Source organism: Barbus barbus, assembly GCF_936440315.1.
Source record: "Barbus barbus genome assembly, chromosome: 24".
Classification (NCBI taxonomy): domain Eukaryota; kingdom Metazoa; phylum Chordata; class Actinopteri; order Cypriniformes; family Cyprinidae; genus Barbus; species Barbus barbus.
The window spans coordinates 26,736,158-26,752,595 of NC_136752.1; the positions used below are offsets into that span (position 1 = coordinate 26,736,158).

Genomic DNA, 16,438 nt, shown 5'->3' on the forward strand with positions numbered 1-16,438 from the left:
TTTTGATCAAATAAATGCAGCCTTGTGAAAAACAAACTTAATGACCCCAAACTTTGGTTTTATATATCTATATATGGTTTTATATATATATATATATATATATATATATATATATGTGTGTTATGACAGCTGTTGTCATTGTTTAATACTTTTTTTCAATTCTGTTGTAATGTTTATATTTATATTATGTGTATATTTATATTTTAAAACTGCATAAATTACATCTCCACAACTAACATTCTATTAACTTCCATGACTTTTTCAGGCCTGGAAAACCAATGGCATTCCCTGACATTTCCAGGTTTTCCATGAGCCCATGGGAACCCTATCGATCCTTCCTCCAGCCAATCAGCCGCCCGACTCCCGTCCAGAACCCTGATCAGAATCACAAAGACACACACATACAGTAAGACATGCAGATAGAAAGAGAGACGCCCCTCTTGCTCAGCTCTCGTCTTGAAAGCCCCGTCCGTTTAGCTTCCATCATTCGAGGTGCGTGTGGCTCTACTCCTGGATCAGACCCGTGCAGGTCAGTACAAACACACTGAGGTTGACCAACGGTTTTGGAAGCAGCAAAATGAATGAAAATAACTATCTTAACGAGCCTCAGGTGTCAGGTGAGGCGGTGTTATTCAGTGCTGTTGATGGCAGTTATTAAAGTGTCTCCACTGTCCTGAGGAGCAGAGCGCAAGAGAGAGCGAAAGGGTGAATCACGTTACTAATATTGATCGTTTCATTGGTCCTGATGAGTTGGTGGGTCTAGTCCCACGTTCACGGTTTGTCCTGCTTCATCAGATCGCGAGCAGGTTTTCATCTGCTTGAAGGTTTGATCGCTCCAGTCTTGGTTAATAATGACAGACGGTTCATCTCCCCCGTCTTCCTTGGTCTATGTAGGATTGATTGACTATTGTTTATCCCTTACGAGGGCAGGAATATGGTCATTCCAAGTCTCATTCCAGGGCTGTTGCCATGGTGATGTTCTGTGGGTGTGGCAAGCTGTGTGACCCTGAGGATGCCAGAGAGAGGGAGGAGCTTGAGGAGGAAATGACTTGCTGAGACTGACACCTGCAAACACATATAATGTCATTATCTTGGAACCGACAGCAGTTTTGGAGTAGATGTAGTATGCAAAGAATAGCTAGATGACTTAGTATAATTGTTTGAATGTGTTACTATTGTTATAAATAGATGATGATGATGATAGAAATTATGTGACACTGTGGTCTTATTAAGTGCATGTTTAATGCAGCTAGTAGCAACATCAAAGTGTTTTTGTTTTATTTTTTAAAACAATAATTAGTCAAAATGTATTTATTTTGGCAGTCCAATCAAGTTAGGAGTCAAGAAATAGATTTCAATTGCAATTCTACTGGAAATCTGATTCAACTACGTACATGAGCACTATGTTATAGAGATTATGAGTTAATCTTGGATTACCGTATGGACCATATCACACTATAATCCCAATTTAATCTAATCATACACACAAATCATTTAAGAAAAAACCCAAATTAATTTATGAAGTTATATTTACTTATATTAAATATTATAAATATTTTTTAAACAATTAAATATTTTATTTATTAACATAATTATAATGTTAATAAAGTTTTTTATATATTTTCCTATTTTATTATTATTATTATTAAACTATATTTAATTGTATTTAATTATTTCAAGAATGATCATTTTTTATATATTAAAATATAATTTTTATATACAGCAGACACTATATGTTTGCGTGTGTGTAAGTAAATTTAAATTTAAATTTAAAAATATAATATTCAATATTTAATCTTGTTTTAATTTACTCTTTGTCTTTTAGCTGCATGATATATTAAACCCATTTAAAAATCATAAATAAGCATAATTATGAATTCACTATGATTTAATTCAATAATTATATGAGATGCAGTTCACACAGTATATGCGCTTTAATATTTCCATGCGTGTAGATTAAGCACGTAGCTCCACAGAAACTGTTATCATTTACATGTGGAGCGACTCAAACTCATCTCTGCATGCTGTTGTGAGTTTGGGTTTATTATAACCTTCATCTGGGAACGCAACGTGCGCCATTTCATCAGATTTGTAATGTAAATCATTTATAAATCTACACTAACACAGAATACATCGAGATTTCCAAATAAATCTCAAAGCCTCACTCTGAGTTTACACGGTTTGATGTCCACATATTCATTTAATTACAGCGGCTGTAGCATTTCTGTCTTAAAGAAATGGCCAAATATTAAAGATTAAGTGTACGTTTGAATTAAATGGTGTTTGGTCAATATTAAACAGTAATGTGTAAAAAACAATAATCAGGCAGCTGGCGCCTCCTGCAGGCCTTTGTTGTTATGCATAATCTACATTAACTCTATTGTTTATAATACATTATGTATTTTAACAGTTTTGTTCAATAAAATCATATGATTTCTTGCTTTTGATACTTTATTTGAACTAATTATTATTGCATCATTGCTATTATATATGTACTTTAAGTCATTTTAAAAGCTATTGTTCACTTAAATCCATTTTTATTACCACAAATTTGAATTGTTCCATTAAATTTTAATAATAAAAAGCATATCCAATTAATTGATTTTATATATATAAAAAAAGTGTTTTTTCAGAAATACTGCACATTTACATTTTTCACCTAAATAAATTCTGGTAAATAATATTTCTGGTAAATACTCCTTTAAAAAGTGTTTTTCGATTATAATTTTATTATTAGTAGACTAGAACGTGTGGATATGTTGTCATTCTCACAAATAAAATAGTCATTTTTTTTTAAATAGTCGTTAGTGGCAGCCCTAATATATATATATATATATATATATATATATATATATATATACACACAAACAATATTTATTATTAATTATATTATATATTGTTTTGTATATATATTATTAATTATCATTATTAAATTATTATTACATTAAATTATTTAACTATATTTATTTAAAGAATTATATTTTTATATATTCAAATACAATTTGTATATACAGTATAAATATATATATTTTTTTATTTAAAAAAATGATTATATACATAATATAATATACATCATATTTTTTATATACAAGTATATAATGTATATAAAAATTATATTTGAATATGTAAAAAAAAGTTATAATTCTTTATGTACGTATATATATATATATATATATATATATATGTGTGTGTGTGTGTGTGTGTGTGTGTGTGTGTATACATATAATGATTGTTAAATCTTTTACTAACCATGACTGAGATTTTCTGACCCGTCCGGCCGCTGATTTCTCTCTGTAACTGGTGTTGTCCAACAGAACGTCTCGGGACAGTTCCACCTCTGATCCAGACCTCGAGAGGTCCAGTTGAAACACGACAGGGGGAGTCATGTCCAGTTCCAGAACCATTATATTCTCTGCCTACGGAGGGACATGAGGGACAAAAGACACAAGCACAGCACACTGCAAAAAATCATTTTCTTAATTACTATTTATAAATAACATTCTCAACATATATTTGCATTGTACATAATCACACAGACCAGAACATGAACTATCTGATTTAACATCCTCTGGCCACGTTCCACTTTTTCTTCCTACACTTCCATCTCTCTCTCCATAAACGTACCCTGTATCTGGAATGAGCTCCCATCGCTATGGCAACCGTGGCGTACTGGCTGATTGGTCGCTTGTATCCCACAGCGGAGGTGGGTCTTCTCTTCATCTGCGTGAATTTACTGCGTGAACACAGAAAACAGAGCAGAACATCAGCTTCACTATCAGTATCTGCTCTGTTCTGCTCAGAAAAACACGTAGAAATAATATTATAGTTTTTGTTACTATTTTTAATCAGATACTATTGTTATATTTTCTGATTTTAATTTTTATTATATTTTCAGTTTTAGTAATTTTGTTTGTTTTTAAAATGTCTTTTTTTCATTATTTTACTTGTAATTATTTTAATACTTAGACTAAATGTAAATTAGAAATATTGCCATGAAAACAAGCTAAAAATAAAATAAGTTTAAATATTTCATTTCAGTTAACATTTATATTATTTGCATTAATGAAAATGTTTTTTATGGTTTTAGTTAACAATAATAAACCCTGTAATCAATACACCCTATGATAAATAATCATGGTGTACTATGGTATAATACCATGGTATTCTGTGAAGTACCAGATAAGTACCATGGTATTTATGTTTTAAAGGAACAGAAGAACTTTTGTTTGAAAGGTTATAAAAATTCTGCCTATGTATAAATTTTAGTGCTGGGCAACGATTAATTGCCACATCCAAAATAAAAGTTTTGTGTACATAATATATGTGTGTGTGTGTTCTGTGTATATTTATTATTTATATATAAAGGCACACAGATACAGTATATAATTAGAAAATATTTACATGTATATATTTATATTCAAATAATTAATATTATATATAAATATTTAATATATAAATATATTTTTCTTAAATATATATACATGAATGTGTGTGTATTTATATATACATAATATATATGTTTGTGTACTGTGATTATTTATAATGTACACAAAAACGTTTGTTTTGGATGTGATTAATTGCGATTAATCGTTGCCCAGCACTAATAAAATTTTGATTCAAAACTAAAAACATTTTTCCATTTGTGCTATTCAATCATTTTGATGACTTTACTATTATCCTAAAATGTGGAGAGCAGTAAATATAAAGTATTAGTGTCTGATGCATCACATGTATGGATGGAGGTTCACTCACTTCTCTGCTGGAACGAGAGGCTGAAACTTCCACTGGTCTTCCTCAGCATCAAACTGAAGTCTGTTCATGATTTTATTCTTCTCTTCAGGAGGTATAAAGTTCTCTATAATCAGATATCTGCAGAGACACAGACACATTAGCTGTGGACACTGCCGACATTCATGCAGCTGTGTGATTGCTCTTAAACGTCAGCAATGGTAAAAGCATGCACAGATAAAGTAAATGATCTCAGTCTCACTTGAATTTGAGTTCTCTGGTCAGTTCATTCTGTGTCTGCTCCAGCTCCTGCCGGCTCCTCACATGCTCATCATTCACATCCTGAATGTCAGCCTTAAGAGACTGAAGCTTCGCATACAGCTGCACACACAAACAGAGAAAGAGAGAAAGAATGTGTGATCATCATCATCATCCATAAACCCACCCACCCATTATCTTAATTATCATCTGTCCATCCTTCATCATCATCCATCCATTCTTAGTTATCATCATTTATCTATCCATCTATCCTTCATCATAATCATCCATCCTTTATCTTCATCCTCCATCATCATCCATCCATCCTTCATCATCATCATCATCATCCACCCATCCTTCATCTATCCATCCATCCATCCACCCATCCATCATCATCCATCCATCCATCCATCCATCCTTCCTTAATCATCCATCCATCCTTCATCATAATCATCTATCTATCAATCTATCCATCCATCCATCCTTCATCATCATCACTCATTTATCCATCTTTCATAATCATCCATCCATCCATCCTTCATCTTCATCCACCCATCCATCCACCCACCCATCCATCATCATCATCATTACCACTCTCATGCAGTCACTCAATGCTCAGTCAGTGTTAGTGTGAAAGGTCAGCAGGGGTTAAAGGTGAAGGTCAGGAAGGAGCATTTAAAGGCTCTAGAGAACTTTCAGGCATCTGGCTGTGTTTCATCTGAACATCACAGCAGTTATTCCACGCTCAGAACCCAACAGGAAGTGATGTGTTCTGACAGGAAGTGGCATGCAGATTAATGTGGGAACGGTGGAGCTCAGTTCTGTTTGGCCTGTCTGCTATTGAGAATGAATCTCTGAAGTCATCAGAGCTTCAGGGGGAGGGTTTTGGTGGTTAGCATGCCAGCGGTAGCCATGAAGATTAAAGCAGGTTGGCTAGAATTAGTTGCTGTGCAAGCGTTTGTGCTTTTCATAACGCTTTAAGGCCAAGATTAGCATTAGCCTCGTAGCCTCTGACATTCAGCAACCGAGCAAGTGTAGAACAAACTAACCTTCTTGTACTGATAAAAGGTGTTTTATTTTCACAGGGAGTGGGGTCAGGGGTGATCCAGGGGTCAGAGGTCAAAGGTCCAGAATTAAGGGGGGAGCAAGAGGAACAGGAGTTAGGGACCTCAGAGCTGTTACACTTATATTTGTTGTCAGTCTGTTCAGTGGTTGCTCATTCAAAGGAGTCTGATGTTTGACAATGGTCAGATTTAATATTTTTATAATACGTCTCTTATGCTCACCAAGGCTGCATTTATTTGATTAAAAATACAGTAAAATAGAATTATTATAGGAATATTATTACTTAAAATATTAAATGATAAAATATATAAAATATTGTTATATTATTATTTAAAATAAGTTTATAAGTAAAATAATTTATTTCTGTGATCAAAGCTGAATTTTCAGCATCATTACTCCAGTCTGTCACATGATCCTTCAGAAATCATTGTAATATGATTATTTGCTGCTCAAGAAACACACACACACACACACACACACACACACACAGTACACTTAACTCTTAAACTTATTTTATTTTAGCTAGTTGCAGGGCAACATTTCCTATTTTTATCTAGTTTATCTTGATGTACTAAAATAATTGAAAGTAAAAATGACAAAATTAATGAAAAACTATACACATATCTCACCTTTTTGAGTTTCTTGGTCTTCGCTTCCACTTCCTGTTGCAGTGAGGAGAACGTTTCTCTGAGTTCTAGTGTCTCCTCATCCTGAGCGAACATTTGCTGCTGTATTTCTCTCTCTCTGCGTGTCTGCAGACACACACAGATGCACACACTCAGTTATGTGTTGTACACGAGCACAGGATGCTGAAGGTGGAGTGTGTTGTTTTTTGTGTGACCAGTAATTGCAAACATTAAAACAGAGTGTGTTACCTGTTCTGCAATCTCGTGTCTTTTCTGTTCAAGCATCTTCTGTTGCTCATTAGTGTGATCAATAATGTTCTTCCCACCAACCAGCAGCTTGCTCTCCATCGCCTGTCAACATCAGCAGCGGATCACATGTGGAGGTCACACTCATTAGGATATATCAAATCACTTCAGCTGCTTTCATATAAAGCTAATTATGATGAATACAGACTTTTTTTTTTCTTTTTATATATTCTACCGTTCAAAAGTTTCAATCATTTTATGTGCTTTCGTCATTTTTTTAGTTTTTTTTTATTTAAATATTTATTTTGAACTTTTTTCAGCGCTACTAATATTGATACCAAAACAATTCAAATATAATAAATGCAATTCACAGAAAAATAAAAAAAGTGCAAAACCCTTCAGCAGATACTAAGTACCCAAACAGAAGTCATTCATATTTTTAGTTTTTTTTTTTCATTTTAGTTTTAGTCATTCTGTTAGGTGTTTTATATTTATTTATTTATTTTTTAAATATTTCTATATTAAATATTTAAATTATTTTTTTTTTGTAATTTTGGTACCAATCCAGTTCAAATATGGTACAATTTAATTCAGTAAAAAATGACTGAAAATGAAATAAAATGGTGCTAAAACCTTTAGACACTCAGGTCTCAAATGGAAGTTATTAATATTTTGAATCAGCTTGTTAATTTTTTTTAATCATTTTAAGTTTTAGTCATTCTGTTATGTGCTTTTTTCTTTTTTTCTTTTGCGTTTTGGTGCCAGAACAGTTATAATACATGTAATTTACGAATATATATTAAAAAACTAAATTCAAAAACTTCAGTTATACATTTATATATTATATAAATTAAAATAACACAAATTTTCATTTTTTTTTTAATTATTCAATTTTCATGTTTATGTCCTTTTGCCATTTTTTTTAGTTTTTGCTTTTAAAAAAATATTTATATTTCACTTTTCTAGATTCAACAATTAATAAATATAATTAAAATACTCATTTATTTGAAGAACAAACTCTTACTGACCCCAAATTAAACAGTAGTATTATACAATATCTAAAAATATGTTTAAGTGCAGTGGAACTTTGGACCAATGAGATTTGATTGTCGTTTTCCGGTGTGATACTGCACAAATAGAAACCTGCTAAATTATTTGTTGCATCACAAACGATTGCTGTCACTCAAATGGCCTGAAATCACCAACTCTCTTTGAAAACAGACGACTTGTGGTTTCTTTCTTGCTACAAATGGCTGTGAGTGTGAACGAGCTTTTGGAAGGCATGATGGAAACCAGCTCTGTGAATCTCCTCCCCCACTCGACACACAGAGCTCTCTTTGTGGACGGCAGCAGCTCGCGGCTTTAGCAACACACAAAGATTATTGTCAAAGAGCCACAACAGAAACAAGAACAAAGCCTGAACCCAGAACTACAGCTGACCCGCATGGTCAGACTGGCTCATAACATCCCAAACACCCTGTCAGGACCCATCAGACTCCACAGCACACATCCCTCTTCTCTCCTGTGATCACGGGACTGGAACGGAGGGAAAGGGAGGAGAGAAAATACAGAGACATGGAAAGATGGACAGAATGGGCTTTTTGTCCCATGCATGGAACCAAAACCTTCTCGGGGTTAATGTACAGCCAAGCAGAGGGGCGGAGACAATTATAAACCTTATCAGCATGGTCATGAATATTAATTAGGTGACATAACTGGTCTTAAAGCAGTTTAACTTAGACTAATGCAATTTTTACCTTGCAGTGTTACCAACAGAAACAATTAAAATAGAAAAAACCCAAGCAATTAAACTATAATACATATAATACACACACATATATTATAATCTTATCATCATGGTTATGAATATTAATTAGGTGTAATATTTGGCCCAATGCACCTAACTGGTCCTGAAGCAGTTTTACATGGCCTACTGCAATTTTTTTCTTTCCAACACAAAAATAAATATAAATAAATTATATTATATAATAAAATATAATATAATAAAATGTTAGTAATTCCTATTTTGAATGAGTTTTTTTCCATATTTTATAATTTTAATTTTAGACTTTTCGTTATTTGTGTTTTGTCTTTTTAAAATTTTTCTAAACATTTCTAATTAATTTTTAGTTTAATGTCAGTACAATTAAATGATGATACATTTAATTCACAAAAAAAATAAAATTTTAAGAAATGTGGTGCTAAATAAAATATGATGCTAAACCCTGTAGACACTCAGACAGAAGTAATTCATATTTTGAATTAGCTTTTTATATATTTTTGTTTTAATTTTTTTTATTTTAGTTTTGCTCATTTTATGTGCTTTTATCATATTTTACATTTATTTTAAATATTTCTATTTAACTTTGATTTACTTTTTAGTTTCTAATTTAATAATGTTAGAACCACAACAATTAAAATATAATACATTTAATTCACAATAAAACTAATTTAAATAAAACCCTTTTAAAACCCTTTACACACCCAGGTCTTAAAAAGAAGTCTTTAATATTTTGCATTTTTATATTTTTCATTTTCATTTTAGATTTTAGTCTTAGTAATTTTTTAGTTTATTTATTTCTTATTATTATTATTTATGTCTATTTAATTTGAATTTATTTTTGTTAGTATCAAAGTAGTAATGTTAGTACATAAACAATTTATATCAAATTATAAAATGAGTATAAAATATAAAAATATTTTAAAATATATATATATAAATGTTAAATGTAAATAAAAGAGTGCTAAACCCATTACACCCTCATGTCTTGAGGCTTGAGTAATATTTTGACTTGTATATACAGTATACTGTTACAGTAGTGATGGAAAAAAGATACAGAATAGATAGAGAAACAGAGAGATGGTTTAAAATAGACGCGGGCCTCCGGGGAAGTGTCAGCAGGATGCTCCGTCATCACACACACACACACACACACACACACACACACACACACACACACACTCAGCAGTGAAGATTCTCTCGTTTAACAGAGACCTTTCCATCCAGACCCCCCACACTCCCGTCACCATGGCAACAGAGCTCAGGACCAGTCTGGCTCATTATCTATTCACACTGCTGAGGAATTTATTGGCCAGAAGCGCCAAACAGAAGCTCTGCCCACCGGCACATAGATGCTGACACATCAATATTTCAGCAAAGCATGCTGGGAGAAGGCCAATGACTGAGTTTACTGTCAGCACGCACAGGCTATGTTTGGAACTGAATACTAGCATTCATTATATAACAATATACTGTGAAACAATTATGTTGAATGTTTAATTCAGCAAGTGGCGTTCAGTCGTTTTGCATTTTTAATCCATCATCTGGGGATTCCATGCATACAAAAATACATATAAATCAGTGTTATTTCAGTATTATTTATATAATGTTGTAGTATTTATTATTATTTTGAATTAGTCTTTATTTTTATATTTTCAATTTTCATTTTAATATTAATTTCAATATACCTTTTAGTAATCTTATGTGCTTTTGTCATTTTTTTATTTTTAATATATTTCTGTTTAGCTGTTTATTTGAGTAATTTTAGTATTCTTCAAATTATCTATAAATTGCATTATACAAATATGCAATATTAATGGATCAGTATGTATATAATGTTATAGCATTTATTAATATTTTGAGTTTTTAACATTCGTTTTAATATAAGTTCTAGTAATTTTGTTACGTGTTTTTGTCATTTTTATTAGTATACATATTTAATTTTTATTTCCACTTTTTAGTTTTAGTAGTTTTAGTACTTTAGATCATTTATTTCAGTTAGCTGCCAAAGCAACAGTTTAGCTTAAGTTTTCCATCCAGTATTTATATTAAACTTCATTTCAGGTTTATTTTGACTAATGAAAATGATTTTTAATAGTTTTGTTAACAACAGCAACACTTACATTCTATGTGATTGGCAGTATAAAAACAGTATGATTATACTAGTATACAAAAGTACAGTATTATACTCCAAACACAGTCACACACACACAAACAAATCCAAAAGACACTATATAATTATGTCTCTTCCTGTCTGTCTGTCTCGCCCCCATGTCCTTTCTTTAAATGACACTATAATTAAACTAGAAGAGAGTTGTGTAAACAGACATTAAAGGCTAAACGTGTGTGTGAAGTGGTTTAGTCTGTTCCACAGGTAAAACAGGCTCATGAGCGCCGGGGATTCACAATTAAACATTCAATTCACTGCAGCAGCACAACCAATCTGGGACAAAAACTGAGTCACGAGCTAAGTTTGGAACGACACCATACTACTCATACTATGTGTGCAGCACATACACTGTCCATACGCAAATATACAGTGAGTAGTATGTGATTGTGAACACAGCCGTTGTGTTTGTAATCAGACGAGCAGTGATGTATTTCCTTTGCTGCTGTTATTGTTTGAGATCGAGTGATGTGATTGGCTCACAGCGCAGGGAACAGGATGAGGTTGTGATGAATCATCACCTGTCAGGAAATGACCCACCAATAATTAGAGTTATTTATAAATCTGAAGCCCCTCTCTCATCCTGCATCTGGCCAGAACCTCAGCAAACGCCTCTCATATGAGAACGAAGAGCTACTGCAGCCTGCTCTGCTGTCACATATACTCAAGACATGATGTCATGCCTTACCACATCACATGACTATTACAGAGAACACACAGGCTTATTTTATAATTAATGTGCTATTATAGTTTTTTAATGTTTTTTTTTCTGTTTTTGTTTTCATTTTAAAGGTTTAGTAATTTCATTGTTTTTGTCATTTTTATATTTTTTTATGTTTATACAGCTTTTAAGTTTACTTTTTTTTTTATTGTCAATCATATTTTTATATTTTATATTTCAATTTTAGTTAAAGTTTTAGTAATTTAGTTGTTGATGTCATTTTTATAGTTTTTGCTTTTTTAAATGTCTATACAGCTTTTTATTTTTTATTAAGTTTTATAATTGTTATTATTATTTCTATAATTTTTTTTAGTATCATTATATAATTTTTATTATCATATTTTATATTTTATGTTTTAATTTTAATTGTTTTAAATATTTCTTGTCATTTTGTTGTCTGTTTCTTAGCCGTATAGCTTTAAGTTTTAGTTTATTTAGTTTCAGTTATTTTTGTACTTAAAATTAAACTAAATGAACATTTAAAATGTTGCCTTGGAAACCAGATGAAATGAATAAGTTATGTTTATTTAAAAAATACAATATAAAATAGTTTTATTAGAATAGTTTATGCATTATAGTTTAAAAATAGTGTATATATTATTTAAAAATATATATTTTTTGTATTTAGTTTTAATGATAATAACTGACACACAGACACTGATGATAGGAATCAGACCCTTACTAGTGTTAGCACGTTAACTGTAATCAATGCTTTTTCTCCAGACAGTGTAAAGAATCTCTGCCCGCTTACTGTCTTTTGATTGGCTTAATGATGACCGAGCACGTGATTGGCTGACCACAGCGGGATGTCATCCACCATCAGCTGTCTGTGATTGAGTCTATTCGCTCTCGCACACACAGCTGAAGGTCTGTACCCCGAACACACTTCTCTATAACCTGATGGCATCAATGGGAATAAAAAAGCAAACTGTTCTGAATAAAGCAGCTACTGTCTTGTTTAGATATGAAAGGATTACGCATAGTACTGTCATCCTCAGAAGATCAACAGTCGCTTGTGTTGAACTGTGCAGTGGAGGGATTGGCTCTGTCGTCATGGTTACGCTGTGATGTGACAGCAGAGATCAAACACATGGAAACTCACATGAATCCTGAGCTGTGCTCTGCTCTGACACACAGAGCGTTTGTCGACCTCTTTTGATTTGCTTTTGCTTTTGATCGATAAGCATCACAACTCTGACTGGGACAGACGCGTCTGCTGGCCTGATTCTAACCGATGGCCATGGAAGATGGAATAACTAAAACACAATGGACCTCACAAAAGTGACATTTCAAACAGCCCACATTTCCACTGCATGAAATCTTCATTATTGTCTTTTCCATACTGCGTATTTTCTACGATTTTGTGTTTTGTGCATTTTAAGTTTTTTTTTTTTTTTTATTCTGTCTATCTATCATTCCGTCTCTCTATCTATCTATCTATCTATCTATCTATCTATCTATCTATCTATCTATCTATCTATCTATCTATCTATCTATGTCTGTTTTTAATTGAAATATTTATTATTTATATAATTTATATTTACGAAAAACTGTATATAATGAATGTTTTCATAGTTCTTTCAGTCATTTAAAGTTTCAAATTTCATTCAATTTAAATTCATTCTACACACACACACATCAATGGAACCCGATACAACCATAAACACAACACACACAATCTTAGTCACCTTAAACTTGGCTGTGAGGAGTTCTGTGGCCTCCTGCTCCTTCTTCAGATGCCTCATCATCCTCTCTTTCTCCTCCAGGAGTCTCTGTTTCTCCTCCGCCACCAGAGAATGATCGTCTCTGATGGCCTCCTTCTCTCTCTGCAGCTTCTCCTGCTGCTCCTTCATGTACTCCTGTGCCTCCTTCTCCACGCTTTCCTCCTCCTCCTCCTCCTCATCTTCAACATCATCCTCCTCTCCCTCTTCAACCTCGCCACCATCTCCGATCTTCCTCAGTCTCCTGCTCCTCCTCTTCCTCTTGGTGAGCATTCCACGTTTATCCAGCTGCGCTTTCAACCGGGCGATCTCCTCCTGGAACTCCCTCAGGAGAGCGTCTTTGGGGTCTTCATTGATGCGAGGCTTGTTCTTGATGTTCTTGGCGCGGTTGGCATAACGCAAGGTGGTCAGGGTCTCCTCGTAATTGTAGGAGGCCGGTCCCAACGTGGCCACCATGATGGTCTTGGCGTTCCCGCCCAATGAGTCCTGCAGCAACCGCGTGAGTTTAGAGTCACGGTAGGGAACGTGAGAACTTCGCCCATCCACCAACGCAGAGATTACGTTTCCCAGAGCGGAGAGGGACAGGTTGATCTTGGTGGCCTCCTTCAGACGTTCTCCTTGGACGCCAGTCTTGGTTTGTCGCTCGCTGCCCGCCAGATCCACCAAGTTGAGTTTGCCAACGCGAATATGGTTCTGTCCATCCGGCCCAAGCTGGCTGCACTCCACCGTGATGATAAAGATAGCATGAGACCTCGAGCTGTGCTCGTTCATATTAGTAGAACCCACCGATCTGGTCTGGTTCCCCACGTTCATCACGTGCTCGATCTCCTTCACGTTCTTGGTGACGAAGGAGGACAGATCTTTGATGTAGACCCCTGAGTCAGCACTCTCCTTCAGCTCCAGCTTCTTGCTGTGGTCTTTGGTGAGCAGGTCTCGGATCTCCTCCTGGTAGATCTCCAAATAAGAGGCCCGGACCAGATACTGCTGATTCTGAGAGCGCGAGATGTGCGTAAAGATGTGCTCAAACGAGTTTGGGATGATGCCGCGGCGCTCGGCGTCAAGCCACTGGCCTTGCATGGTGTATGTCTTCCCGGTTCCCGTTTGGCCGTACGCGAAGATGGTGCCGTTGAAGCCGCGCAGAACCGAGTCGATGAGCGGCCGCACCGTCTCGTCGTACATGTCGCTCTGTTTGGAACACGCGTCGTAAACCGCGTCGAAAGTGAAGGTCTTGAGCAGCTCTCCCAGACCCGCCTTGGGATTCCGCAGGGCCACCTGGCCCAGTTTCACATCCATCTGCACGACATTCTCATACCCCATCGAGTCCTCCTTACGGTTGAGCGGGCGACACCGAACCACCACCTTCACCGCCTCGCCGTTTTTTGCTTTCATAGACATGTTGAACCCGTCTACGAGATGAATGGATCACGAATGAGCGCACTATTCCCGTTAAAGCAGATGGATGATGGAAGATGTCAGCATCAGCATCAGCATCACCCGGTTACCGAGCGCATAATGTCAGTCCGCGGTCTGCACGAATGAATAAAAAATAAATGCGGTTCCGTCATGAACACGTATGGATGAAATCATAAGCTCAAAATATCTCACCGATTTCCATCGAATCACAGGAAGATCTGAAATACAAACGCGTCTGACAGAGAATCACACACATCAGCTGCGCTTCACTGCAGCCCTGCCCAAACACACACACACACAGACACACACACACACATACACACACACACACTCACTCACTCACATCAGGGTTGCCAGGTCTCTCAAGAGAAACAAGCATACTGAATTTTTAAGCAATTATGGCTCTGCTATATTACAGAAATTTCATACCTCAATTTTTTACTTAAGATTTGAAAAAAGGATTTTCTCAGCATTCTGATTACAAATTATAAAATTATTTTAAATTAGAGAAATAAATGTAATACAATGTGTGTTTACACAGACTTAAAGGCGATCCAGTAGGCTAATTGACTCTAACCATTAAATAGGCCAACCTATATATAGGCTATTTAAAAAATAATAATAGGCCAACTGAACAAAGAAAAATGTGTTAAAATTTTATTCATTCAACTTTAGAAAAAAAATATGATGCTGTGCATTAGGCCTATAATAGTTTCTGTATGCATACATAATCATCCTTAAATAATTTTTATTATTTTTAATATTTATTATTTTTATTAACTAGAAAAAGTTGATAGGCCTATGTCCAGAAAATTGCAACTACTCATATTTATAAACCACTTTATGAAAATCCAGGGCAAAATCGTTAAAAAAATGGCGTAAATAGCAACACTATATACACACATATGGACACATATGGACACACACACACACACACACACACAGTCTCCTGCATCAGTGCGATCATTGCGGATGACCCCAGGGGTGTTTGGGATTTGGAGTTAAATGGTTTAATGCTGATTCAATTAGATTAAGTATGGATCAGATCAGATCAGTGCTTGATAAAATGCAAATTAATGCAATACATATAGGCTACAAAAAAAGATGTAGGCTAAAAAATGTAACAAAAAAAATAACCATAGCCTATAATAACCATATGTTTTTTACAATGTAATTTACTTTTTAAATTTTATTGTTCATCATTATTTCATTCAGTTCATTCTTCATATTCATAACTCGGCTATTTACATTTTTTTGTATCTGCATTTTTACCCATCATATCTGCTTACTTAAGCTAAAAATGTGCAAACACTGATGAAAAGGGAGAAAGCCCAAAGATCCAGCCAAATATTCAAGACTATTAGCCTAAAGTGTAATATAGCCCTGCTGTACATTTTTTGCTGTGAAGATAAAATGACATTAAAACTTACTTTGAATAGCCTACAGTAGTGGATATAGGCCTACTAGGAATATACTTTTTCTTTAATATACAAATTATATATCATGTGTGTTGCAGGCTAATTAAAATCAGATTCCACTTTTTATGCTTTGGGTTGGTAAAGTGTACATCAATCGCGCCATCTAGTGGTTATAGTTTAATTTTTGACCACTAGAGACTCTACATGAAGCTCCTATCTTTTTCAAATTAATTTGTGTTATTCTAAATTATTATTCAGAAGTCTCCTCCCTGGCTATATATATTCCATTTCAGGA

At 34.3% G+C, this 16,438-nt stretch overlaps 1 protein-coding gene across 1 annotated transcript; it reads right to left on the bottom strand.

Moving 5' to 3' along the window:
* Window positions 1-950: 950 nt before the first annotated feature.
* On the bottom strand, window positions 951-14,707 carry LOC306843570 (kinesin-like protein KIF3C; the record flags this gene model as incomplete). Its single annotated transcript, XM_079375098.1, has 8 exons — window positions 951-1,065; window positions 3,250-3,416; window positions 3,625-3,733; window positions 4,753-4,869; window positions 4,991-5,109; window positions 6,681-6,803; window positions 6,927-7,028; window positions 13,280-14,707. The coding sequence occupies 8 exons, from the start codon at window positions 14,705-14,707 to the stop codon at window positions 951-953; spliced, it is 2,280 nt and encodes a 759-aa protein (XP_079231224.1).
* Between the last annotated feature and the right edge of the window lie 1,731 nt (window positions 14,708-16,438).